The sequence below is a fragment of the Aythya ferina genome, assembly GCF_964211825.1.
Source record: "Aythya ferina genome assembly, chromosome: 20".
NCBI lineage: Eukaryota > Metazoa > Chordata > Aves > Anseriformes > Anatidae > Aythya > Aythya ferina.
Window position 1 is genome coordinate 1,203,361 of NC_140318.1, and position 27,386 is coordinate 1,230,746.

The 27,386-nt window shown below is 56.2% G+C and overlaps 1 protein-coding gene across 6 annotated transcripts in view; it reads left to right on the forward strand.

The window, feature by feature from the left end:
- Window positions 1–27,386, forward strand: part of NR6A1 (nuclear receptor subfamily 6 group A member 1) — a 75,821-nt gene that overhangs the window by 28,671 nt on the left and 19,764 nt on the right. For 4 of the 6 annotated variants that reach the window (XM_084493694.1, XM_084493695.1, XM_084493696.1 and 1 more), the window contains one exon: window positions 25,696–25,926. In XM_084493694.1, the coding sequence (XP_084349820.1) occupies window positions 25,696–25,926 (231 nt within the window). Of the gene's footprint in view, window positions 1–19,933; window positions 20,106–25,695; window positions 25,927–27,386 lie in introns of those variants that run through there. The other 2 variants (XM_084493698.1, XM_084493699.1) reach the window with 2 other exon arrangements.

Sequence of the window (27,386 nt, forward strand, 5' to 3'; positions counted from 1 at the left end):
CGCAGTGTGCTGTGAATGCACGCCTCAGATGGGACTGGAAATCACGGTACGTGTGGTCAAACCCCGACCACCTGTTTGCAGACCTGGCTAATCCTTCTTGTTCGTGACATCTGACTTTAGGGCCTGCTGCAGACAATGCCACATTTACAGGCTTCCTACGTGTGAGAACAGAGGGATGTGTGCTGATAAATGCATGGCCTGCCAGTAAGCCCAGAAGAATCTAAGTAATAAAGCCTTAAGTGGGCATGGCGAGATATTTTCCAATAAAATGTTAAGTTCCTTTAGGTAACCAACTAAGACTCGGTAAATACACCACAGAAGGTTTTGGATTGATGACCTGTGGTTTGCTGGACCTCACTAGCTGTGTTGTCAGGGGCCTGCATCTGGCAGGTGACGGCGTTGCTCCCGACGTGCTTTGTGCCGGAGCTGTGGCAGGAAGCACAGACGATGCCTGCTGCTGTTCAGGGCAGGGGCGCCTTGTGCTGACGGCAGCACCCTCTGGGGAGGTGTGCGGGTGCACCGCGGGCAGCTCCAGGCCCTTTAATTTCAGCAACTCGCCCCCAAACTGCTCCTGTCCTCGACTGCATTTTGGTATCTCATCTCCGACAGTCGGGAGTTTGTGTGTTTTCACGGGTTGACCACAGATCTGAGTCATTTGCTGTTGCAAAACCAAATTGATGCGACTGTAAGAGAGCTGAGACTGAAAACTCGTGGTGATGGCACTAAGGTCCTTCCTTGCGTTAGGGGGTCGGGGCAGCTGCTGATGGTCCAAACTTTCCATGCAGTACAGGGAAACTAAGAGTGATTGAAGTCTGTTTAAAAAGTGCTTTTACTAATCTACACGTCAGTGCTGCTGCTTATGGGGAAAGGATGCCTTTATTTCATCTGTAATATGAAAATACCTGATTGTTGTCTTCCGTGTTTTTTGTTTGAATCTTGCGTGACATTAATCAATGGTATGGTCCTGAAACGATTGTAGCATCTGCTGGCTATTACTGAGATAAAATGAAATTCTTAAGATTCCACGTTCGTTAAATTGCCAAGTATATTGCTAAATTTGGGCATACCTGGTACATTTTTATTGGCAGCTAACCCTGTAATGCAGTATTATATATTAATAAATCCTCAGATTATATACACTTGGGTATTTTGCAACTGCTGCAACTTCAAAGCCTGTTAGTAGTTAAAAGGTTTCTTCTTTTTTTTTTGAGTCTTCATAAACTTTATACTGGAATAGCTGTAAGTGGAGTTGGGAGCACTGACTTGAGTTACCCCGTACTCGTGTGTAGTTGAGAACAACCTGACCAAACAAGATCTTCAACAGCTCTCAGCAACCTTTCTTTATGTGCGTGTCAGGGATTATTCTGATGTCCCAGATGAGTTTACAGATGCTCACAGCCAGGAGGGCATGCCTGGACCTTCTTTTTATGCCTATTTTGATTAGGCAGGAACTCTTTCTGCCAACCTCTAACAGTATGGTTTCCACTCCAAGTGAAATGCCCAACAGGTATTCAAACTGAGACACCTAATTGCCAGGGCAGAACAGAACTTCAAGCTTATTTTCTTTTTAGGAAGCAATTCAAGAGACTTTAACTTTTTTTCTGAATGTTTTAAAATGAGCCTACTGATGAATAACCAGTATTAGCAGTCACAGAGGCAATGGAAAGGTTACTATAATTTAAGAATATGATGGTATTTAATCGAAAAGTGCTTTGTTGGTAGATGCATCAGTATCCTTAACTTAGAATAGAAATCATCTGGGCTGTTTTCATTCAGAGGCTTCTTTTTGATAGGTTTTTCTGGGTTTGTAAGTATCATGACGAAGAAAATTAAAATAGCTTGATTGTAATCTACCCTGATTCTTATCACCCAAGTTTAACTGAGAAGTAAAACACCCAAGCCATTGTACTGCATCAGGAAGAGAATTCAAGGAAATTGTATAATTATGCAGACAGAACTGATTCCTGTGCAAAGTATTTACATTCCTATTTGTATTTCTAATGTCCTGAAACAGCAGCTCAAGGTGCTATGAGCTGGCCCTGCGCATACAGGGATATTTTACCTCAATTTTACTAGCACTACAGTAAGAGGACTTCACGTTTTTCAAAAGTTGTGTAGTATTTCAGCCATCCAGGCTTTTTGTTCCCCTATATTGCCAGAAGGAGCACCGGAGGCACATCCTTGTCTGCCTGCTGGGCTGACGCAGGGCACATCAGCACGGCCAGGGGCCCCCACCCATCTCCCCCAGGTGCCGTGGAACAGGGCCTTGCTTCCCTTGCTTCAGCACCCATCTCTGTCTTGCTGCAGTCACAAAGATTGCATTAGTAAAGCATGCTTAAGAGCAGCAACGAGCAGAGCCCATTTTCTCTATTTGGTGATGGTGCAGCTCGGAGCAGAAGCATACATCTCCCAGCCACAATTTATTACAGTTCTCTGTTCGGCCTTTCCCCTGGGCGAAGGAGAGAGCTAAGGTATTTCTGCTGTGCTCGTGGCCGTACAGGCAGAGATCTGCTGGCTCCTCTTAAATACTGGGACTGAGAACTGCATCTGTATGCCTGAGAAGGTGGAAAGCCGTAATATCCAGTTGGAATGGGTGTTGGGTGATGTTCATGGGTACGAAGATTTATGGAAGCTGAGGAGGAGCAGCCCCAGCCTCCTGGTAAGGGCTGAACCTACCTCCCCCCTCGGCGTACAGTTAGGGGCAGGCCCCTCATCTAATAGGACCTGCTGGTTGGCTTTCTAATCTTTATAATTTCTGCTCATTGGCTCCAGTCAGAGGATTAAAGCCCAGTCTCTGAGGAGTTTTTTTTTTTTTTTTTTTTTAAAAGTCTGAAAGACTGGGGGGTGGGGGGAATAGGGGAAATAGGAAGTACGAGACACTAAGTATTTTGTTTTCCTTATTTATTGTGGTATTTGCCAGGCTGACCCGACTGAACAGCATCCTCCTACACGCCTGACGGGGCGAGGCATGCGGTGAACTTGCTGTACCTTTAGGACGGAGCCAGCGCTCCAGCTCCAGCCCCTTCCAGCTGCCATTAACATGAGGCAGCACATCTCAGGCTAGACATCAGCTGTCTGGGTAACGGATCTGCGCTGTTTATAAACACCGAGGCTTTCTGTCATCAAAATTCCTTCCCCCCCCCCCGTGAATTCAGACCTCCAGCCCAGCCACGCTCCTGCCTGCCAGCCCACGGGGCAGGCACCGGCGCTGCAAAGTAACCGTACGGACTCGTGGTTTGATGGGCCGTGACCACAAAGCTTTTATGACGTTCTAGGTGGTTAAAAATGGCAGTAAGGAGCTCTTAAACATGGCACGGTCGTGTTGCCTCTCCGTAACGGCAGACCTGCCAATAGTGCATCAAAAGCCGTAATTTCCTGTGCACTGCAGCCCCCCGTCCCCGCTGCCTTCAGCTTTGTGTCCCCCGGCTTGTGCCTGTGTGCTAACAAATCTCTATTGTCCGGCGGGGCGAATAGTGGCTGGGAGCAAAGAATTGCTGTCTGGTTTCTATTCAAATCCAGGTAGTCACAGATATGAATGGGCTCCCTCCGACAGCCCCTGCTCGGCGCGGAGCCTCCGCCGCTTCCCGAGCCGGGGGGCTGCAGGGAGCGGGGGGGGGGGGTTGAAGGCGTTTTGACGCCGCTCCCGGCTGCAACTTCGGGCCCCGCCGCCCCCCGGTTCCGGCCGCGAGCAGCGGGGCGAGTCGCCCACTCGGCAACTTTCTCCGCCCGCCGCACGGCCCCGCTCCGTCCCCGCGGCTCCGGACCCGCCGGGAAAAGTTTGGCGGCCCCGAGCCTCCCGCACGGCCCCCGCCGAGCCTCCGGTGCTGCGGGCAGCCGAGGGACGGGGCGGCCCCCGGGGCTGTCCCGGGCCCCCCGCCCCAACTGTTGCTGCCCGTGCCGGCGGCGCGCACAAAGCCGGTGTCGGCGGGCGCCCTGCCCTGCCCTGCCCTGCGCTCCCCGCGGGGCCGCCGCCTTTGTCCCCGCCCGCCGCCGCCCCCCGCCGCCGCCGCCGCCTCCCGGTGGGGCCGGGGCCGGGGCCGGGTCCCTCCCCCCCCGATTCCCCCGGCCCCTCGGCTCCCCCCCGGCCCGGCCGCGCTGCCCGGCGGCTCCGGGGACCTTTGCGGCCGCCCGGCCGCGGGGCAGCTCCTGCGCGGAGAACAAAGGAGCACGTGCGGGAACGGCACCGGCGGGCAGCCTCCCGCCGGGACGGGCTCCCCGTCCCGGGCCGCGCCCCGCCGAGCGGCCCCGCGCCGGTGCCGGTGCCGGCCCTTACCTGGCGGCGCCGTCCCGCGCTGCTGGGGGCGCTGCTGGGGGCGCGGCGGGGCCCCGAGGGCTTTGTCCCGGCCCCGCGCCCGGGAGGCGCCGTCCCGCTCCGCTCCGCTCCCCCCCCGCCGCCGCCGCCGCCGCCCAGCCGGGAGCGGAGCGGGGCCCGGCCGCGCGCGCGCGCCGCCGCCGCCGCCAGTGACCGGTGTCGGTGCCGCGCCCGGGGTTTGTCAGCGCCGCGGGAGCGCGCACGCAGAGCAGCGGGGCCGGGCGCGTCCCCGCTCGGCTGCCGGCGCCCCGCAGCCCCGCGCGCGCCGCCCCGCCGGGCCCTTATAGCGCCCGCTGACGGACAGCGCCGCCGCCGTCACGCGCGCCCTGCGCCCGCGCCCATTGGCCCGCGCCGCAGACGGGGCGGGGCCTCCCCCAGCCCCGCCCCGCCCCGCCCCGCCCCGCCCCGCCCGGCGCGGCGCTGTTTGGGTGTCTGGGCGGCGGGGAGGGGGGGGGGGAGGCGGCGGGGGGCTGGGGGCGACCCCGGGGCTCCGGCAGCGCCGTCGCCGCCCCCCCCCCCCCCCCCCCCCCCACGCGGCACCGGAGCCCCCCCGCCGGCCCCGTGCGGCCCCCAGGGCTCCGGGGGGACCCGTGGGGGTTTGGGCTTCGCCCCCCGGCCGCCCCCAGCCGTGCCCCGGGCCCCTCCGGCCTGGGAATGACGGCCCCGCCGGGCCTCGCGCCCCCCGTCCCGCTGGGCTCCCCCCCAGAACGGCGGTGGCGGGGCCGTTCCCCGCCCGCTGGGTGCCGCCACCCCGGGGAGGCCGCCCCAGGAGCGCTAAATGCCCCCCCCCCCCCCCCGGTTCGTTTCCCCGGCTCCCCGTGGCTGGGCTGCGCAGCGCCCCTCGCAGGGCTGGGGGCCGGGCAGGGCTCCCGCAGGGCCGGGGGCTCCCCTCGGGGCTGTCGCAGCCCCCAGGCCCCGCGGGGCCGCGTGTGAGCTGCTGGAGCGGCAGGTGGCTGCGGGCAGCTCCCCTCGTACCCCCTAATTTTATTAAAACGCCGACCCCAAGGGAGCTGCCACGGTAACACGGTCTGTGCCCTGTGGGGTCTCCCAGCACGGGGGTCTGGGGAGCGTTTTGGGATGTGTCGCAATGCCAGCATCAGGGGTCCCGCCCGCGACAGGGGTGTGGGTGGCGAGAGGACCTGTCAGCATTCCTCTGTCAGTTCCCACCGAATCCCCCTCGAGGGCTGGATAGATGCACAAATGGGAAATGAGATGAAAAAACAAATGACAGTTACATGGCAGTCATCGAGGAGGAGGCAAACTGAAAAAAAAAAGGCCAGGACGGAGCTTCAGCCATGACCCCGGCTCCTATCAGCGCTGTGCAGCTGCCACTGATGGGGGTGAAGAGGCTCCCACCTCTTGTTCCTGAGTGTGAAGGCGATAGCTCCTATCTGCTGTCCGTTCTGCCCACAAAAATCATTCTGGTAACTTCTCCGGTTCCCAGACAGCTTCCCCTCTGTCTCCAGCCATTCTCTCTCACTTGCTGAGGCACTTTGCCACTCCTCTGTCCTGCTGCTAAGAGCTTGCTCTGGTGCTTCCTGGGCTCTGCATGGGCGCCTGAGTGGTCAGCTGTGGGTCACACAGGCTGAAAAGAAGACAGTGTCTTTGAACCTATTTATGAAAAGTTAAAAATGAGACCGCAGGAGTGTCTTTGAGGGTAGTATGGACTTTGCAAGCCACCCAAATGGCTGCTGCACTCTAGGAGCTTTGACAGCCTGCTGTGCATGGACACTGTACTTCCCAGGCCTCGTGTTGTGTCCAAATAGTGAAATCTTTTCATGAAATATTGTAGCAATGACATAAACGACCCCAAACATGAAATGTGAGGGTCTAGAAAAAGAAAGTGCTTCAGCACTGTGTGTAAATGGAATCACATCCCGGTCTCCAGATACCCCTTTGTGTCTCCCATATCAGAGGTGATCTCCACCTGGTTAAGTTGCTTGAATATTGTGAGGCTTGCCCTAATTATATTGCTCTCATTATCAAAACACAAGGTCCTGTTCATTGGATATACATCGTGATTACAGAATTAGAACCGTGTTTCACTGAATCTATGGAAAACATCACTCCCCAGGGGGAAGCTGCTGCTGGAGCGGTCGTGGAGGAAAAGCTCTCCAGGCAAGGGCACCGCATCCGAGGGCGTCCTGACACGCTGCTCCTGGCGGCAGGAGCTGGGCCTGAAGGACCCTGTCACTGACAATGGGGCTGGGAGGAGGAGCTGTGGGTTGACCCAGTTTTCAGCCCTTAGACCACGTTAAAATGCTGTAGTCGACTTTGGGGTATGTTCTGTGCAGAAAATTCACCCCAGTCAAAAAGAGCACAACGGAGATCTGCTGAGCCACCAACAGAAAGGCAGCGCAGGGGCACCTTGTGCTTCCCCCTGGTGTTTGTGAGTCTTTTTGGCACGTCCAGTCCTGGAGAAAGGCTGTGACAAAACGGGGGAAGGAGGAATTCTTCTGTAAGTTTGATCAGACCGAATAGGCGTGACTCAGACAGGTCAGCATCTGGGTCAAATATGTCTCATTTCTCCTGACACCTTGAAGCCCAGCGAGCTAAGAGCTGAGGGCTTACATGAAAGATGTTATCTTTCTCTTCCCGTGCCATCTTTATTGTAGCTACAGAGAAATGGAGTACACGAAGGGCGTTAAGCCAAGCACAGGCTTGTGGGGCTGTTTGGGGAGCTCTGCTGGTTTGTGAACAGTTGCCTCACTGGTCCGGCTTCCGATAAACCGTGGCTGCCCAGTCCCTGCAGGGGCACCAGGAGGAGGTTAGGGGGACGTGGTGCTGTCGTCCTCCGCTCCGAGGGGCGAGGTGTGAGGGGCACCGCGGCAGGGAGCTCTCAGCAGAAGGCAGGCTCCTGGTGGAGGGGCAGTTTGTCGGTGGGGTGAAGGGAAAGCAAGGGGGCTCAACGGGTGGAGATGCCTTCAGACAAAGGCATTTTGCTATGGCGTGTTACTGCCCATCCATACTGGTTTTATTACAACGTTCCAGCAGTCCCCAGTACGAGCTAGCCGGGCGTCTTCTGACCCTTCTCCACTTCTGTTCCTCTTCTGGGGTAATCGAAACGTGTCCGTGGTCTCGTTCAGTCAGGCACGACTGTAAATCAAACTATCTAAGAAAATAGTTTGGACAAAAGTTAATTTGGGTCAAAGAGGGATTAACCGAGGAAAATGTTTCTACTCGTTCATCCGTCTGCTAAGAAGCAAGCGGGCAAAAGCTTGGAAAGAAACCTTGCTGAGCCCATTTTATGAGTTATTTTGTGTGTGCTCGGTCCTTCTGGTAGCTGTCAATACTTAAATCCGTCTGCATCAATGAGGAAGGGAATAGATTGATTGGAGAGCAAATTCAAAGGGGAAAGATTCGGCCAGTGGCACGATGAAAGGCAGAAGCGTGGGTAGAATGGGGTTAAAGCAGAAGTACTCTTGGTATTGACCACACGGTCAGAGGCCTCTACTCCTGCTAACAGTCGTATTTAGGGCTAACTTGATACCTCTTGTGCATGAAAAAGGAGGGAAAAAAATAAAAACGTCAGCATGAAACTGAGGGAGATAGCAATTGTTTGCTAAAACTGATAGAAATTGATGAAGAGTCACTACAGAGCCCTAGGAGCAGCCTAGGGGAAGCCCACACCAGGAAGGCCTCGGGTTTGGGGCTGAAAACTGGAGGAATGGCCGGCAGCTGGCAGGGCAGGCTCCTGGGGCTGCCACTGCTGGAATCCGGGCTCTGTGCGGGGCCATGGGGCTTGTCCTGGTGAATCCCCAACACAGAGCCCTGGGTTTCCTTCTTGCCTCTCCGTGCATGCAGTTTCCTCTCACCTTTAAAACCTCAGTTAGAAGAAAAGCAGCCTTCACAAGGGGAATTACATCAGCCATCCGAAGCACTGCGATTAAAATGTGTTCTGTACACGGACCGCGGGACCGTGCCACTGCGCTGGGTGCTGTGCAGTCAGTTCTCGTGTCTGAGAGTCAGGGAACAGCTCGAGTCTGCTTACTTGAGAAGTAAACAAGAGGAAAATATAAAGGAATAAGACCAAAACTAAATAACGAGTCAGTGGAAGAGCCAGGAACGGGTTCTGCTAACTGTGCGTGTATTTGTTTTTTAGGGTATGCTGCCAGTATTAATAACAAAAGAATTGGCTCAGTTTCCACATTTCAGCTATGAAAAATGCATGTCTGTATTCCTGTAATCAGGGGAGCACTTGTGCTCAAAGAGAGGAGCGCTGCAGGTTAGCACTCTGACAGTGTCCCTGTGGCTGTCTTTTTCTCGGTGGCTGTCACCTTCTGTAGTCATCAAGTGGATAAAGAATTTTTGTCATGCTGCTTCATGAATGAAGTCTGTGCTCTTAAAGAGCAGGAGAATTAGCTCTGAAGTGTGCATTATCAGAGCGTATGATGATGTTGGAAATCATAAAAACTAAAATATACTTTCTCTCTATTTTCCATTTCTCTTATCACGGCTCTGAGGAGGTGCAGAATCTGTTTGTAGTTTGTCACGTTTGTTGTTGTTTTATTTTTTTTTTCCTAGCTGCTGCAGAAATGCTCGGGATCATGGCGAACCACCAGCCCTTTGCTTTTTGCATCATTCAAAAACCTTCCATTTAGAAGCCATTCTGATATCTTGGTGGTTTTTTTCTTCTTCGTCTTTTTTTAACTACTAAGGAAATTTGCATGAAAATGGAATCATTGTTTCTGAAGAGTTCCATCTGCTCCTGCTGCTTATTCTGTAGCTGAAGTCATAATCCTCTGCTTGTGACATTTCCCATTGAGGAGGTTTTTGGCTTGTTAGAGTTCCAGCACAAAATTTCAGAGCAGGGGACACATAGATGCTTCACCTATAGATATATAGATATATATAAGAAGACTGGAGGTGCTGTCAGAACTCCTCGTGCATCTGCAGTGGCTGCAGAGCCGTTCTGCGGGGACTGGCTGGGTAGGAAATGGGGCAGGCAGGAGGTGCGCCGGGCCAGGCTTAGGAAGGGAGAACGAATTTCCTCACGTTGTCAAAGCTTTGGCTAGGTGATCGGTGGGCAGCTCAGTGCGTTAGCCTGGCCCCTGGCTGGGGTGGGCACGCAGGGCTGAGTCGGGGTTAGCGCACTGCTGGAACCAGCTGCAGGGAAGGGGCCAAGCCCTTAACGGAGCCTCAGCCGGGACGCAGCAGCCGGGCGCCCTCCGGCAGCCACCGAGGGTCCCTCAGCCGTTCCTGGAGGAGCTCCCACGGCCCTGGAACTCCTTCAGGAGAATTCCTGCAGATGAGAGGGGAGCCTCGTTGTTGTTCCCATTCCTCCCCTTCTGGGGTTTGTGCGTTTTACATGTGCGTGTGTGTCACACCGTGCGGTGTGCGTGTGTGGGAATGCCAAACGCATTCTTCCAGTGGAGCAATAGGAAATGGAGAATCCTGCGAGCTGCGAAGTTATACTTGTCCTGCTAGGACCTCTGTCGCTATGCAGAAATACTGCAGGAAAGTGGGTCACAGCACAGCGCTCCGAGCAGCGCAGCCGGCGCCAGCCCTGCCGCAAGGCTGGAGGCACCGGGAGCACGGGCAGGGAGCGCGGGGCTGTGCCGAGAGCATCGGTCCCCCCGCTCTGCGCCCCCATCTCAGGGAGTGTTTCTGCACCTGTGAGGTACCTGTGAGAGGCACGGCACGTGTACGACCCAGGCTGTGTTTTAAGGCAGGCAGTGTTCAGTTCTGCTGAGGAAAACAATTGCTCCCAGACCTTCTTCAAATCTCAGATTTCCATTTTCTCTATGAATCGCCGCGTGGTGTGCACACACACACTTGTGAGCACCGTGTGTGCTCGGGGGCTGCTCTGTTAGCCCAGCAGCAGTGCCCAAAACATCCTGCCCTCCTTTACCACTGCAGGCTGAGTGCCCATCCCCTGCCTCCCTGGCTTTCTGACTGTCCCGGGATGGCCACGAGGGCCCCTGCCCTTCCCCAGGCAGCGCCACGTCCGTGCAGCTCCGTCTGGGATCAATGCAGGTGGGTGCCCGGAGCAAAAGCTGCCCCTGGCTGGTGCTGCCCCGAGTCGGGGCGCTGGGCTGGGCTCTCCCGGCCCTCCCTGGGGAGAGCTCTTCACGGGCTGTCCCCGTGGGAATCACCTCGGTGTGCTGCTGGTCCCCAGCCCTGTCTGCAGCCAGGCACAGCCTTACAGCCCCACAACCCTGTAGGGATCAGGTTTATAATTCACCTCTTTAGGGACAAGGGCAGCTGATAGCAACAGATCCGCATGCTTGCGTACAGTTGTGCTTTGTAAGCTCCACAGGAAATACACTCAGCTAAACAAAGCCGTGATTACGTGCGGCTCCCTACCTCTGTTTTCTTGCTGTTCTTTCTCACGTTAATGCTCAAGTACATGCTGTTTAGGAAAGCTCGCTCTCGTGCCCCTGTTGCCAGCACCAGGTCCCGCTCCAGCTTGTCGTCTCCTCTCTGTCCTTGGCCCCTGCAGCCCTCCGGGGAACCTGAGGCTCTTGTCCGGTGGCACCCGGTCACACAGCCCGCACGCTGCAGTCAGGACCCTGGCATCCCGCAGCGTTGGTCGGGGGCAGCCAGGAGCAGTGGGCAGAGGGTGAGGGACTGAGACCTGCAGGTACCGAGTGCCAGGGGGCTGCTGCTGGCTCCCAGTGCGGCTGAACACCGGCACGGGTGTGTGGAGACATGGTTCTGCTGGGTGCAAGCAAAACACCTCTCCTCGGGGGAAAAAACCCTCTGTAAGAGTTTGGTGTGAGTATCGGTGCCTTCTTTTTGAGGAGGGGTCTCTCCCATCTGAGAGCCACAGGACAATGTAGGCCTTTCAGTGCGGGTGGTGCTGCTGGAGCTCCTCTGGGCTGGGCACTGTGCCGTGAGCGTGGCCTTGCTGCACCAGTGGGGCCGGGGCTCCTCTGTCCTGCAGAGCTGCTCAGAGGCCTGGCCGCAGCACCGAGGTGTGCCAGCATGTACACAACATCCCAAACAAAGGGCCTGCTATCGTCGTTTGCATGTGATTTTTTTTTTCCTTTTAAAATTAATTCAGCTTTCTATTTCTGCGTGCAGAAGCACAGCCATGCACACACATGACCCAAGTACAAATTCTGCACAGCTACAGCCAAGTTATAAACGAGACCAGAAATCGCATGTAGCTCCGTGATTTAATTTTCTCTGACATATTGAGTCTATGTTTTAGCCTACAGAACTCCACAGCTGTGCCCTAATTCTCTTTTCCTTGTGATCTCAGCATCGCTGCCTTTTAAGGCACTGCTATTCTGGGATCTCAGCAGGACACCATGTTACGCTGTCACCGGGAGCTTGGTAGTCCTGCCACTGCACAACGCGGCTTCTCACCGGACTTGCAGACAGTATGTGCAAGGAAAAGTTTCCAGATTTAGTCGGTGGGGGATACCAGATGAGAGTGCTTCATATTCCATAATAATATACATTAAACTGTCGGTGTGGGGTTTCTGCTGTGATTCCTGTCCAAGGGCACAAGAAAAACATTTATATTTTCTTACAAATAATGCGCAGTAATTGGATTTCAGCAAGACCCGTGTCTGAGAAGGCAATTCACACAGAAGATGGCAATCTCTCGTGCTTTAAATAAGGGGGTCGCTGCCCTGTAGTGTTTCTGTTCTGTTCTGTTCAGTGCCGTTTGTATCTGTAGAGCTAACAGGCCTAGCTCTTGTCTTACGTATTTAACCAAATATTGACTGGGTTTTAATTCTGGTGCTGCCTCTTTCTGAGATCGTGGAGCTGCCCGTGTAGATGTGGCGTGGCAGTTTGCTAGAATTGCTGAGTTTGGGGTAGGAACTTGCTAGCTGTGATTCAGGCTGTTCCTGCACGTGGTGTGGCAGCCTTGCTGGTCAGATCTGTGAACATGAGCGTTCAGAGAGTGCCTCCTGGGAGCAGCACAGGCTGATTTGCTGTAGTGGGTGTGCTGCAGAGGCACCAACACGCAGCACAAGTAGCCCCGTATTTCGGCTGGTGAGATGCCTGGTGGTAAGCACGAGGAGGTTCTTTATGTGCCTTGATTTCAAGGAGCATAACACAAACACTGGGAATTTCAGAAAGCCGACTCTGAAATCCAGGAATCGTTGCTGGAGCAGACTGCTCCAGCTCCCAGCCTGGCTCTCCCGTTCAGGCTCTGTGGCTGCGTGCTGCTGGCTGGGGTCGGGGTGATGCTGGCGCCTGCTGCAGCCCCACACGAGGCTCAGCACGGCCGTGCTGTGACACCACCGGCTCCTCTTGGCCACGTTCCCTTCATGTAACGTGCCATGTTCACGTTCCCAGCACAACAGAGCTAGTGACACCCGAACAGCAGCCGTGGGCTGCGTGAGGTTTGGGACGGGGCAGACCAGCTCCCCAGCGGTCACGGGGAGAGGCGGGCTCCTTCGGTGGGTGTTGAGGAGCATCTGTTAGGAAATTATCGCTTTGCTGTGGTTGGTATCCTCAGAGAGCAGCTCAGCACACCTTAATTAAGGTTCCTAATTCCTGCCAGGCAGCTGCTTCTGAACCTGGAGGGGAAGAGATGGCTTTGTTCCTCGCCTTGTAGAGGAGCGAGCCTCTTAACCTGCAACGCACAGCAGGTGGAAATCCCTCTGGTCTTGGTTCCAGCTTTGGCGTTCTGTTGCTTTTCATCTTAGATACAAATATTGCTTCAGTAATTACCAGAGGCATCAACCCGCACCAGCTATTAGATGTGATACAAGCTCAGCATTTCCAAAAGCTGCTCCAGCACAGCATCGGCTCGGGCTCCTGCTCCCCCGGCTGAAGGGTGCCACGTCACCCCGGGCCTTGGTGGAAGGCGATGCAGGGCGTCCCGGCTCCCTTTGAGGAGTGGGCTCAGCCTGTACGGACCGTGTCACCGACCAGCTCTCAGCCCTGCTCCCGGTGCTGTGTGTTATATTAAAATTAGATTTTAATAGTTGGGGTAGACCAGCCTGGCAGTGCTGGTGTCCTGAAGGAAGCGATCCCCTGCCGCCACACAGCACCTCCCAGCACAGCTGCCAGGCTGCTCAGCTCACCGACTGCAAGGAAAGAGGGGAAAATGGAAATGTTTGCAGTCAGATATCTTGGGAGGAACACGCCACAACATTCAGGGACTCTTAATGTCCTGGGGACAAAGTTGGAGGAATTCAAAGAAATAAAATCCCTCGGACGGCTGTGACAAACCAGCGCGCTGCTACATCCCAGGTCATGTATTTTGAATGCTCGGGTGTTCTCCCGTGTCGGCCTTACAGCGCTGTCAGCTGGAAGACAAAATGTAGGGCTGTGCGTTCCCAGCAGAGCACGCTGGGGCTGTACCGGCTGTATCTAGATGAGCAGACTGGGGGTGAACTGAGAAATTGCCCCAAAACAACCAGCACGGGTGTGGGCTTCTGAAGGGTCCTCTAACGGGAGGCAAGTATTGACCAGCTGCCAGTTGAGGTGGCACGAGGCTGGATCACGTGGAAAATGGGGTGTGGAGATGTAGGTAAGGGCAGTATCGGGAGGCACATGTGTCCGGGGATCACCCCAATCCCCAGAGTCCCACCACGCGGGGCGAGTTCTCGCCCCCTGAGCAGGAACCTGGCACGGAGCAGATCAACGAGGGGCTGGCAACGAGGGGCTCATCCGCAGGATCAGTCGGCTGCAAAAGCAAACGAGGGCACACTTCTGAGTGGGCTTGCTGAAAACAGAGGAATATTGGGATTAAAAATTCCCTTCATTTTTATTATTTTTGGGGGAGAGGGTGCAGAAGAGTGCGATTTGTCAGCTCCTTCTGAACCTGCCCGTGTTGGTGTATCCTGCCCTGGTCCTCTTCCTGTCTGCTCAGTTCCTTCAGTGGCCGTGCGTTGTTGTTGTTGTTTTTCCTGTGTGCAAGGTGATCGCTTTTCCCAGTTCCTCCTGCTTTCCTTCTTATTGGTGCAGTTCTGGGAAATTCCTCAGCCTGCAGAAGACCCCGTTTATCTTTGAACTATCTAGCTATGTTTCGTGACTACAGGAATTTCATCCCCAAAATGTGCTGCAGTCCTGGGGACTTGTTTTATTTACTGCCAGTTGTAGCTGCCACCAATATGTAGTTTTCTTCCTCGAGTACATCGTCTTATTCCGATAGATTTTAATATTGGATTTACCAAACGGCACTGCCTGATGCTCTGGTGGCATCGTGTAAGACACGTCACGACAGATACGGACTTTAAAGATTGTTTTAAATGGCTTTAATACAGACAGAGGTCAGAAAAGGCAAGATAACAGCAAAAGAGGCTATGTCAAAAAGTAATTAGAGCAGGACAAATGGATTGTGCAGGCATGTCGAAGGCTGTTATTTCTGTAGGCAGTGAGTAGGAAAGGTGTTAATGTAATGTGACAGATCTGGAGCAAAAATGAGGGTGCAGGGAAAACAAATAGGAGCTGACCAATGGAATGATCTGAATTATGAGGTTGGCTTTAACATAATTTGATAACACATGGAAGAAGCAGTTAGTGTAGTTCCTTTGAAAATCGAATTGTCTTAAAGGCAGCGTGTTTGACCCAGCCTTCACACCCCCAGGAGCAGTCCCCGCTCCGCGGCCGCCCTGTGCAGCCGTCAGAAGCATGGGAACGGTTTGCCCCGTGCAGCTTCACGAACAGAGAGAAGGTTTTTGTTAGTGTGAGTCTAGTAAGGTTGGCTTGTATTTGCAGCCATGGACGTCTTAATTGGGGACCCCGTGCCTGGGGTGGGCGTCTGGGGTCTAGGAGCCACTGGTATGGATTACAGGAGGGCTGAGAGCCTGGTTTGGTGGAAGGGAAGGGCTGGGATCATGTTTAGCAGACGGAGGACGGGCAGGTAGCAGGTATTTTTTCAGGACCCGGCTCTTGCACTATGCAACAGTGAGAGCAGTGTTACCGGGGGCGGGGGGCAGCAGTGCAGAAATACAGGATGCTGTGGGATGCTGTGGGATGCTGCGGGATTTTGTAGGATGCTGTGAGATGCTGCGGGGTGCTGCAGGGTGCTGTGGGATGCTGCGGGGTGCTGTAGGATGCTGCAGGCTGCTGCCCCCTCCTGTCCAGCCTCCAGCCTGGCAGCACCACCCGTGCAGGCGAGGGCCCAGCAGCGCAGCAGCGGGTCCCAGGCATGCAGCGAGCCCCAGCCTCATCCCGCTGCGCTGGGCAAAGCTGTGGTGTGCAGCGTGTGGGGTGTGACCCTGCGGGATGCTCCCGGGGAGGGCGAGGACAGGGCCCTGCCTCAGCGCGGCGGATAGCGAGGCTTTGGGATAATGCATTTTTAAAACTCGTCGTAAATCCCGAGGATTACAAACCGCGGGCGTTTTCCCTTTCAGCAGAAGGCGGGCGGTTATCTCTGCCTGGCAGCAGCCCTGCTCACAGCACAGGCAGCTCGTGCCTTGCTCAGCACTGCCCTCGTGTCACACATTCCTGCAGAGCAGCCTCTGCTCTGGGCGCTGCGCTGCTCGGGGCCCGAGCGCCTGCCAGCGATGCGCAGGAGGCACGGAGCAGTGTGCAGGGAGCATTTGTGCCACACTCCTGGTGACCCCAAGCAGCTAATTAGCAGCTGTGCTCATAAAAATGTGCCTGGTGCAGGGTCAGGATCTGCAGCTTTAGCTCTGCAGTATTTCCCCCTTCGTTTTGCTGCCTGAGCTGACGGCTGGGGAAATGCCCTCTCCCTCGGGTTTGTCCTGGCAGTGCCCGGGTACCCGGCACCTCTCATCCACTGGGATCAGGACTGTGATCCTAACAGTTGTAATGCCAAACTGTCAGCCCGCTGCTGTTATTGCTATTAAAAATACCAGCGATGCTGTAGCCAGGCCTACAGAAATCTCTTGGCTTGTCAGGTTTCCCCCAAAGTGCCCGGCAGTTCTCCTGCCTCCTCCTTGGAAGGAGAAGGCATCTGCCTTTGCTGTCCAGGCACGGATCCGTTTTGGTTTTGGAAGAAGAGATTTCTGCTAATCTGTGCGTGCACCTGTGGTCAAGGTGTGTGCCCCGTGCCGTGGCAGAGCCGTGTGGCTGCCCCCCCTGTGCCCCGGGGCTCGGTACCCGGTGCCCAGGACCCCGCTCCACGGCTCCCGAAGGCTTCCTGCAATGCTCTGAGGCCGTGGGACCGGCAGGGCTCGCTTGCTGTCGCAGAGTGCCGGCGTCTGGGCAGGGGATGAAGTCATCCTGCGGGAGAGGAGCTCTTTCTGCTCAGGGTTTAGAAAGGCGCTCGATTGCCTGCTCATAGAAACGGAAAGCTTTTTCCTCCGCAATTCTCTTTTCTTGTACTTGCCCACTGAGGCTGTAAAGCCATATACTTCTCATTCCTACAATCCCATTTGTTTTCCTTTTTTCCTCTGAAGGTGACCTCTCTGAGGAGCCCTTAACCTCCCCCCAGCTCCTTCCTCTGTCTCTCAGCCTCGGCGATTTGTCACCCACGGAGCGCGCTGCAATGAAACGCTTCTTGCCACCCGCTCAGCGGGCCTGCGCGGCAAGTCCAGTGCTGAGCAAAGGAAAATATAAACAAATGAAACTGGAAATGTGATAGAAAAATCCACCTTGCACAGCGACCTACGAGCGATTAGAGAGGAGGAAGATTCTGAAGTTTGTGCACACCAAGTGAACGTCTTCGGCAGAATAATTAACGCCCTGCTCCTGGTGCATTAGATGCTAGGAGCGGTAATTACTGCATCTGTTATTCAACTGCTGTCCCGAGACCTCTCACACGTCAGGCCGATGGCTGGGATCATTTCCTGCAGTCCCTTGCACAGCTTCTGAACAATCTGCTGTAGAAAAGGGAGAGAGGCTGTACCCCATTTGTGTAAAACCAAAACCAAATCACACAAAGAGTAGTTTTGCACAAAAACGAGCCGTGTAAAAGCAAAACAAAACTGCTTAATTTTTTAAACACGGCTTCGTCCTGTCTTTACCTGCAGACAAGTGGCTGTGTTGGTAGCAGGCCGAGCAGGAGCAGGCAGGATCGGCACGCAGATGCATGCTGCCAGGCTTTGACCTGTACATTTGTTCCGTTTACCTTTTTTATGGCGTCAGGAATTGCTCCCTGTGACTTTCACACTCACCTAGTGCGACGTTCAAGTACAAACCTTTCCGATACGCTCTGTGCAGAGTATCCGGGCTGGAGGCTGGGGGGAAGGAGCAGGATGCCTGCTGCAGGCGGCTCGCTCTGCCTCCGTCCCGGTCCCTTACAGGATACCCCGGGTGCCTCGGTGCGCCCTATTGCTTCCTCTGCCCGGCCCTTATGGCCGTCGTGTCAGGACAATAAATCCTTTGCAGGCAGCGTTGTCACTTGTCGAGTTGTTGGCAGTGTTTTTGGCTTTTACTGTTGTGAACTGGTAGGCTTCTGAAATGTTGGCTGTCAGGGGAAACAGCGTCTTCTGGTTTGGTTGTTTGTGTTTGGGTTGGGAAGTGGCTGATTCAGGCAGCGTAACAGGCAGAACGGGAGAACCAGCCACAATACTTTTCCTTTTACCAAAGTAGCTTTGAGGCTGTTTGGTTCAGACAATAGAATTAATTTTTCTTGTCTTCTTTGCCTGCCTCTGTGCCCCATTCATAGTTTGGGCTCTCATTTTACAGAACAGTTCCAGATCTCTGCAATTATTTTCTGCCCTTAAGGATTCATTATGGACAAACTGTGACATGAGTATTCAATACAAGTGAGTTTAGAGCAATTTGGAAGATTTGGATTGTCTGGCCGATTCCCCTTTCTCCAGCACCACGTTTTGTCTATACTTGCAGTTGTTTCTGGATTTTCTTTTCTTTTATTTTTATTTTTTGGATCTCTGTTTTCAATCCTAACAGCAGTAGTGAGAGCAACATTTCGTGTTGGGCTGTTATCCCGAGATTAAGGCGCTTTATTTCAGCCCCCTCTGCCCACAGCACAGCGCAGTGTTACCAAATAAGTGCTCCGCATTCTGGTCACACTTCTCCGAGGGGTGCCGGGAGCAGAGCAAAGCGCTCGCGTAGGATAAAGAATGTGGAGATTTTGGAGCAGGCACAATTGCAAACAGCTGTGTAAACAGCACAGCCAGGGGATGGGCTTACCTTGGCCGTGCTCTGAGGGTGCAGGATAACAGGCTCCTCTCACGAGCCCTGCTTTGGTAACCTCCGCAGCGAAAAAAGAGAGGTCAATCCGGAGAGCATGTCAAGGACTGACACAGCAGCTCCACAGATTTACAGCACGAGCACAGCAGAGGACTGGGCCCGCTGCACCTCTGCTTTGCAGCAACTTGCTGCTGCGCCATGCACCTGCCTCTGCCCGAATGAGGAGCAGGAGAGGACCTGGGCGGGGAGCGGGCAGAGCCCCGCTGCTGGCTGGGGGTGCCCGGCCCCACGGGCTGAGCCAGAGCAGGTTGCCCGGCCGGCCGGAGCCCCGCTGCTGCACGCACGGGGTTATTTGCATTGCTGGATGTCACCAGAAAGCAATAAAATTTCAGGCTGGGGATGAAGTGAAATATGACCTCTTTTGTTGCCTCTGTGACTTGTTTATTCTAAGCCGGCCATTTCTCAGCGCGGGTGAGCCCTGCAGCGCTCAGGATGAACAGAAGTAGGCTGTGACTTCTGAGCCGAACCAGCGCAGGCTTCTCGAGGACAAGCTGGGTTTGGCATTGGCAGAAACTGCCAATTTTGGCTGAGCTCATCCCAGGAGGAGGGTGAGGGTGCAGATAAATGTGAGGTGATACCAGCATGGGCATGGGCAGCTAAAGCAGCCGCAGATTTATCGTTATGCAGGCTTGTGCTGCCACCAAGTTTGGAGGCAGACAATCTGCTTTGTGGAGAGCAAGCAGCATGGATTTTCTTCTTATGTGAGAGAAAAATTGGGAAAAGATGAACCGCTCAACGTGTCATGCAATGTTTTCCATTCTAGCTCAGATTTTCTTTTCGGAGCTATGGCTGGTGTAACTCTAACTGCATTCTAGCAATAACGCTGCTGAAATTCTTTGCTTTCCGTTAGCGAAGTGAGTGCAGGCCTCCTGACAAGCCCTGTAGGTACCATTTGTAAGTCCTGATCATTTGACTGACCCCAGACACCAGCTCACACCTCGGCTGCTCCGCACACACGGCTTGTGTCAGGGCACTGCGGGGCCGGGCGGGCAGGGCTGGGCTGCACAGCCCAGTGCTGGGATGGGGGAGAAGGAAACGGCACATGCAGCAAGGATCCTAAGAGACTCATCGGCCCTTCCCTCGTTTCTAATGTGACCAACACGGTCTGGAGATTTAGGTCTTGCAACCTAAAAACCAGAAACGTGGAGGAAGTGACCCACAGACACCTGCCGCAGTGTGACATGGACGCAGAGCGCGTGGAGGCTGCGGTGCCAGCACTGAGCGCCCGATGCCGGCTGCCGGAGCCCTGCAGAAACCTCAGCATGGGCCGGGGGCATCCCCACCGAGCAGAGCTTGGCCAAAGGGCTCCTTGGGGCCACCAGCAGTGCCCGCAGCAGCTCCCTCAGCTTGCTGCCAAAGCGCCCGGTGCTGGGCACGGCCCCGGGACACCACAAAGCCCAAACCCTGTGGCGTGGGGCAGCAGCAGCAGCAGGCGGTGCCTCACGGCGAGGGCCAGGGCAGGGGCAGAGCGGGCACCGCGGGGCCTGGGGGGGCACCGAGCAGGGCCCTGGCGGCGGGGGGGGGGCGGCGGAGGGGCGACCCCAGGCCCCGGGCTCCGTGAGGGGCTCGCCTCGGCCCCGCTGCCCCCGGCCCCGCCGGGCCCCGCGGTGACATCACGGCTCGTTAGCATAGGCTCGGCCCGCGGCGGCGACGGGCGGGTGAGGGCCTTGCAGCCCGGCCGCGCCGCGGCCATGAGGCGGCCCCGCTGAGGAGCGCGGCGCCGGGGGGATGAAGCGGGACTCGACCTGCGGGGAAGGTGAGGGGCTGAGGGGCTGGGGGGGGGGGGCAGCGGGCCCGGGGGCGCCTCCCACGAGCCTTTGTTCGGGGAGCACGGCCTGGGAGGGGGAAGGGGGGGGACACCGGGGCGGGCGGGCACCGAGAGCCGGGCCCGGGCCGGGGGGAGCGGGGCCGGTGCCTGCGGGGATCCTGGGGGGATCCTGAGGGAGCACGGGGCGCTGCTGGACCGGGGCCGGGCTGCGTGGGGCCGGCATTGTCCAGAGCTGTGCCCAGGCCCCGCTGGGCTCTGTGGGGCTCTGCCCTCCGACAGCTCCCCCCGAGATGTGCTGGGGCAGGGAAGCTGCTGTTAGCCGTGCCGCTTGGTCATTGATGGATTTATAAAATTGTCTCACCCGGAGCTTGATGGGGAGCCCGTGGCGGTGCCGGGTCCGGTTGTTTGGTGCTGTGGGGCCGGCTGCTGAGCCCCGAGCAGCCCCGGAGCCTCGCGGACACGGGTGGCAGCTGCGGGTGCCCCCCTCAGAACCAGCGGGGCACACCGGGGCGCAGCGGGCTTTTGTTCCCCGGGCTTTGTCAAACAACCGGCTCCAACGAGCCGCCAGCCTCCGCAGGGCTGCCTCCCATGCGCGGCACAAAGCCGTGGGACGGGGAACCCGCTGCGGTGTGGGCCCCGTGGCCGTGCGTGGAGACCCGCAACGAGCCTTGGGGTGCCACTGGTGAGCCCTCGCCGGCTGGGGGCATCCACTGCATGCCCTGCTTTAAACCTGTGCGAAAGCACAGCCGTGCTTGCCCTGGCTTTTTAAGAGGGTTTGCTTTTGATTGAACCCTTCTGCAGAAACGAGATCAGTGTGGAATAAGCCTGCATCTGTTGGATGTAGTTACTGGACGGGGTAACAAACTGAGGTGCGCTGGCTGTTTCTTCATCGCAGCATCCCTACTTTTGTCTCCCACACTCCGCTCGGTGCTTTTTGGGACGAGCCCGATCTCCATGTCTCTGTAGCACATCACCTTTCTACAGCAGAGAGGAGGACGTTGCAGGCCACCTCTTTTTCCACCCCTTTTTTTTTTTTTTTTTTTTTTCCTTTTTTTCCCCCGAGGCTTTAGGAGGCTTGTCTGTTTGAATTAACCTCCATCACAGCTGGGCACACAAACGGTTTTGTTCCATTTGCAGAGGGTTGGTGCCGGTCAGGCTCACGGCACAGGCCGGAGGGGCAGCAGCTCCCCTGGCTTTGTGCGCCCTGCGGTGGCCGGGGTCCAGCCCGAGGACATGGTCCCTGCCTGCCGCCCTTCCCTGCTGGTCGCTTCAGCCCCCGGCAGATGCACTGGGTGCTGGCGGGGTGCTCGAGGCAGCCGTGTGCAGGAACGGGGCACTTCCCCCTCAGGACTGAATTTAACCGGACGTTTTTCTCGAAACAAAAAGCCGACCGTGAAAGAAGCCAGGGGGAAGGATAAGGGGCAAAGGAGTCTCAACACAACGCGTCTGTTGGTGTCTGAGGCATCGTCAGGGGTGAGAGGCGAGCGGGGTTGTGTTGGGCTTCCAGTAACACACGTGGGGGAGCTCCCCCCGCGCCCCTCCCCACGCAGCTGCTGCGGAGCAGCTGGAGGTGGAAACGCCTGAGCAGGGCTGCGGGTGTCGTGTCCGCGGACGAGTTAATCAAGAAGCAAAGAAACGATACGTAGTTGAAGAGCTGTTAAACCTATTAATAAATTGTGGTGTTGGGTGCCGCCTGTAATCTTCGCTGTGGAAGGTTTTCTGAGTGGAAGGCGAGTTCAGTTGTGTGCACTGGCACTGCTGAAAGCTGTGGCTTTCTTTGTCCTCCTGCTCCCTTCCAGCCAAACTCAATCCCTGCACGGTCTCTTCTTCGGATCTTTGGTGTGGGTTTTGTCTTAACTTCTTGCCTCAGTCTAAAAAATGTAGGTTTTGTTTCTGCTCCACGGTGCAGCACCGGTGTCCCAAACAGCACGCTGCGGACACCAGCTCTGCCTCCCAGGGCAGGCCTCGCGCAGGCGGCTGCGTGCTGCGGGTTTGAGCTGCTGCACAGCCACGGGTGCGGCGCCTTTCACAGCTCTGGGAGGTGGCTGCGATTCCTCCAGCGTCTGCTCCTGTCCCCACCACGAGCTGCCGGCCCGCTCGGAAGGCAGCAGCAGGGGCAGTGCCCCGGTGGCAGCGCTTGTTTGCACGAGTGGCAGCTCTGGGAGCGATAACGGGGGCTTGCCGAGGACCCACCACGTGTCCTGATAGTTTATTTGCTCTGTGTTTTATATGCTCGTTCATGGGTTTTAATGTTTTCTGTGCTTGTGTTTTCTGTGCCTGTGTACAAACATGCCCAGGCAGTTGAATGCCGAGCGCCTCAACAGGAATCTAAGGTATTTCTTCTCAGAAATTCATGGGAATTTTGTTTTAAAAATGATTCCGAGTACTCATCTCGATGATAGGAAAAGTCTTTTATGAAATAAGTGCACGGCTTTTACCGCCTGCCTTACGGCGCGCAGACAAGTGGAGGTCCCTCTGCTTTCTCACACTGCCGCTGTGACTCTTGTGTAACATCATAATATTCCTGCAGAATTTACATTGTATTAAAATGTGGTATGAAACCTACCATGACCTTTGAAAACAATGCGTCCTTTAATGTGGCTTTGGGGAGGGGTTAGTGAGGGAGTAGCCATAAAAATCTTCAGGGTTCAAGATGAGGTTGAGATTTTTCTGAGTGCTTTTGTCGTAGCAGCAACTGTTTGATTTAGTGGCCCCCGTTACAATAGGTTGTGAGAACAAAGCCCGAACATCCCGCGTACGAGTCCGTTACGTGTAAGACCTACCAAGAAAACTGAAACGAGAGGTGTTTGCTCAGCCCTTCCTCCCAGACAAGCCACAAACAAGCTCTTCGGAGCAGCTCGGTGCCGGCGGCTTTATTTCTTATCACCATTGTCAGGAGCTGGGAGATGAGCACCACCAGACGGGGCGGGGGAAGGCTGCTGTGCTCTGCGATGGCCGTGCCGACACAGCCTTGGTGCTCGGCGAAATTTCAAGGTTAAGGGAGCTCGGAGCGCTCCCAGGGCAGGGCTTCTCTAATTCCCCCGTGCTTTGCGATTCCCGTGAAGCCCAGTGGCGATTCGGCTCAGCAATCCCCGTGTGCTCTTGCACAAGGAGCTTGCGTTAAGCAGGGTGAAAAATAGCAAAGGTCAGGAGCTGGCAAACCCGCGGGCTGTAGGAGGATCACAATTCTACAGGATTTTTTAAAGCACCAAAACTCCAAGGCTTCCCGTAGGCAATTATTTTTTGTCTGCCAGTTGTGCGTGAGGAGCAGTTTGCGGGGTACGCGGGCATCTCCTTCTCTGTTCCCCGGGGGTTTGTTTCTTTGTTCGTGGCGTGAAGCGCTGCTCTGTGTGCTCTGTGTGCGTTTTGATCTGGAAACACACCCAACAGCAGCTTGTGCGGCGAGGCGTGTGCAGCCCCAGGTTCCTGAAGCAGGAGGGTCGCTCACACCACCTCGCCGCTGCCCTGCTCGGGGGGAACGGGCACGGCAGGGGAAGGGTCCCGTGCTCGGCCGCTTTAATCCTCCGTGCTTCCTACGTTCTCTAGGCGACGGCCCCATTCTTCCCACAACAAAAAGCTGCGCCTGGAGATGAGCCCTGGCTTCAATGCCCCTCACCAGCTGTGCGGGGGGACGCTGCCCCACGCTCATCCCCGACACCTCCCCACATTGCGGGAGCACAAAAAGCAGAGGTGGTGCAGCTCCCAGGAGCCGTGCCCAGGCCTCCCTGGGCGAGGTGCTCGGGCAGCAGAGCCCTGCCTGGGCAGCCTTCAGCAGCATTCATTCCTCTGCTGCTCCTGGGCACAGCCCTGAGCTGGGCCAGCCTGCGCAGCCGGGAGTGCGTCCCCGTGGCGGTGACACCAGGAGGGCTGCGTTGGTTAAAGTTTGTGTTGCCTTTCTTCAGGCCTTTGTTTTAGGATTCCGTAGCAATTGTGGTGAGATTTGCAGAAAAATGCAAATTTGCATGTCGCACGTCAGTAAATCTTTTAGAAAATTAATACCAATCGGTTGTGGTCACTGCTGGGTTTAAGCTGTGGGGAAAACTGCTGGGGAGTCAGAGCAGCTGGTGTACATTTGGGGCTGGCTTGTGCAACCCGGGGCTGCTTTCCTCTGCCCCTGCTGTGCCTGGCTCGCTTATTGCTACCGAGCTCAGACGTTCTGCAGTAGGAAGGAGCCAGGCTGCTCTGTCACACTGCTGGGGCTGTATCGGGGAGGACCTCGGTGTCACTTCTGTGTCCTGCCACTCCAAAACCCCGCAGACAAAACTATCCTCAGCTGGGAACCTCCTGATCAGGCGTGGCTGGGGAAGGCCCGGCAGCATGCTGCGGGAAGCTCGAAGGAGAGCTCGTGCTCTCTCTTCCTTCTCTCTGCTCAGTTTTTTTGCCACCCAGCGCCTTCCCTGCGCACTGCCACGTGCCGCCCTGCCCTGTTTGCTTCAGCCGTGGCCGTGCTGGGAGCTCCTGGGGCGGGGAGGTTTCTGCTCCACACTTCGAGCTGTTGGCAGCAGCAGGGAAACTTGTGCGGGCAAGGCCTGAGGCTGGGTGCTGAAGCTGGACTCCGGGAGCCTCGTGCCTGCAGCCCCAGGGAGCCCCAGAGAGCCATTGCCACCTCCTGGGGCCTGGGGGAGCTGCACTTTCCTGCCCAGCAGATCGTGCTCAGGCCAAGAAATGCCAGCAATGATCCGTCTGAGGCAGCAGCGTGGTTCTGGAGCCCAGCTGTCAGAAGCTCAGCGATGCCCTTCCTGCCCCTCAGGGCCTCTGCCTTAGGCCAGCGTGCCCAAGGCTTCCTGCAGTGCCCGCTGACACTGGGGAGACGCCAGGTGCCACAGCACAGGTCTGTGCGGACCCCTCGAGCTGTGCCCGTGTCCTCAGCACAGCTCTGTCTGCCCCAAGCAGGATTTTGTTGGGTTACAGCACGAGGGTGGGGGCTGGCAGAGCGTCGGGTGCGAGGGGTTAATGCTCCTGGTGGCTCAGCATCTGCCGGAGGAGGCTGCCGGTGCGGTGGCGGCGTGATTTTAGCGGGGCTGACTTTTAATGTGAAGCAGGATTTAGGTCTCCCCGTGCAGATGCAAGATAATGAGCCTACATCTAGGTTAACGAAGTCAGTTGCTTCAGCCATCATTTACTTTTTCCTTCCCGTCTGACATCCACGTCCATGAAGATTACTGCGTGCTCGCGGAGGTTCTCGCTGAGCCGTGCATCATCCCTCTGCTGTCTCACAGGGGCTGTTACAGCCGCAAGACACTGAATTTAATATGACAGCTCCTATTGCTGGGGGTCGTACAATTTACATTTTTGTCATCCAAAGGCCTTCCGAAGGTTTGGAGCAGGAAAAGTAAAATCGAGTCACAGCAGCTTAACCTTGGTGCTGTTTCTGTAGCGGTTTGCTCAGGTTGTGGGCGCATGAACTGCGCAGCGAGGCTCTCCAGGAGGTGGCCGTGTCCCCTGGACAGGTTCCGTGTCCCCGGAGCAGGTTTGGGTTTCTGTGGGCAATGAAGGCAACTCCAGTCCCGCAGGGACGGGTCGGGTCGCTCGGGGAAGCCGGGTTGTTGACCGCAGCGCCCTCTCCCTTCTCTTGCAGATGACCGGGTTGAGCAGCGAACCTGCCTGATCTGCGGGGACAGAGCCACGGGGCTGCACTATGGGATCATCTCCTGCGAGGGCTGCAAGGGGTTTTTCAAAAGGAGCATTTGCAACAAGCGGGTTTACAGATGCAGCCGGGACAAGAACTGCGTCATGTCACGCAAGCAGCGCAACAGGTGCCAGTACTGCCGGCTGCTCAAATGCCTCCAGATGGGGATGAACCGGAAAGGTAAAGAAACCTGAGCTTTGGGTGCTGCGTGTGCAGGCGCGAGCCACACGGCCCAGCTGGCCGTTCAGGGACACAATCTGCTTTTTCCCAGACCCCCTAAATAGCCAAAACTAAAATGAATCTCGTCCTTTCTTAAGTCCGTTGGCTTGCCTCTGCCACCCCTGCTCCTGAGGGCTCCGGGCTGCCCGGGTTGGGTTGCTCTGTCTGCCTGTGAGAGCTGAGGCTTGCAGTTGCTGGCCTGCGACAAGTGCCAGTGTCTCTGGCTGCTGCCTGTCCCCAGGTGGTGGCACACAGCCCCCAGCGGAGCAGCTCGTGGGTCTGGGAGCACAGGAGCCGCTCGCCCCGGTCTCTGGGGAGGCCAGGGCCGGAGCTGTCCTGGGTTGGGGACAGCCGTGGTGGGGTTCCCATGCGTGGCCGACGTACAGAGCTGGTGAAGTGTTGTGGCATCATCTTCAGGATGAGAAACCCTAAGTAGCTCAGAAATTAACAGTAAAAACTAGACTGGGATTTATTTCAGTCATGTCTCTAGTCTTCACTCCAATCTTTTGACTTTTTAATCTGCAGAAATAAGGTTGCTACCCTTTAAAAGCAGACATTTCCTAGTTTAATGACAATCAGCTGAGTAGAAGCAGGGGCTGCTGTAGCACAGGGGCTGCCTGGGCTCAGGCTCTGCTACAGGACTGCTGCCCAGCCTCCCAGACACAGGCATCGGGTCATGTTTGTTAAACGTAGCTATCGATGCCTTGAATGTCATAACTCACCTGAAAGCCACCTGTCAAAAGCACTGAAACCTCCATAAATTCACTGCAGATCCACCAGGGTCTTTGTTACAAAACGCATCTTGGGGGTGAGATGGAAAGCTTATCTCCCGACTGCCTTGATTACAAATTTTCCTGGGCAGTGTCTCTGGACGGACGCTGCCGGCGCTCAGCAGTCCTCAGAGCTGCGCGGGGCAGCGCCGCCATCTCCCGGCCGCCGCGCTGGTGCTCGTCCTGCTCCTGGTGCTCGCTGCAGCCCGAGCCTCCCGGGGACAGGACGCGGCTCCTGAGGCCTCGTGGCTCTTTGCAAGCACTTCAGGCTGGGCTTTCTGAGCAGTCGGTGCATGTGGCAGGGATTTGCAGCCACGGGTAAACACCTGTAGTGTTCGGTTCACATCATCCAGGCTTCTGGACATGGAGCACAGTCGGTGCGGGAGGGCCGGGGCAGGCTGGGTGGCGAGCCCTGGGCAGGCTGGTGCGCCAGCCCAGGTTTGTATCTGCTGTAAAAGGTGCAGAAATACCCCAGAGGGAGATGCTCCACACCAGAAAGGTGCTGCTGGACACCACGAGACTTGTGCAGTACAGGAATTTTTCCTTAAATACTGTCCCAGTTTCTGTTCCTGGAGAGCCCCCCCCAGCCCTGAGCGCAGCACGGGGAGGCAGCGGCGGCTGCAAGGTCATGGTGCAGCTGGGGAGAGCCTG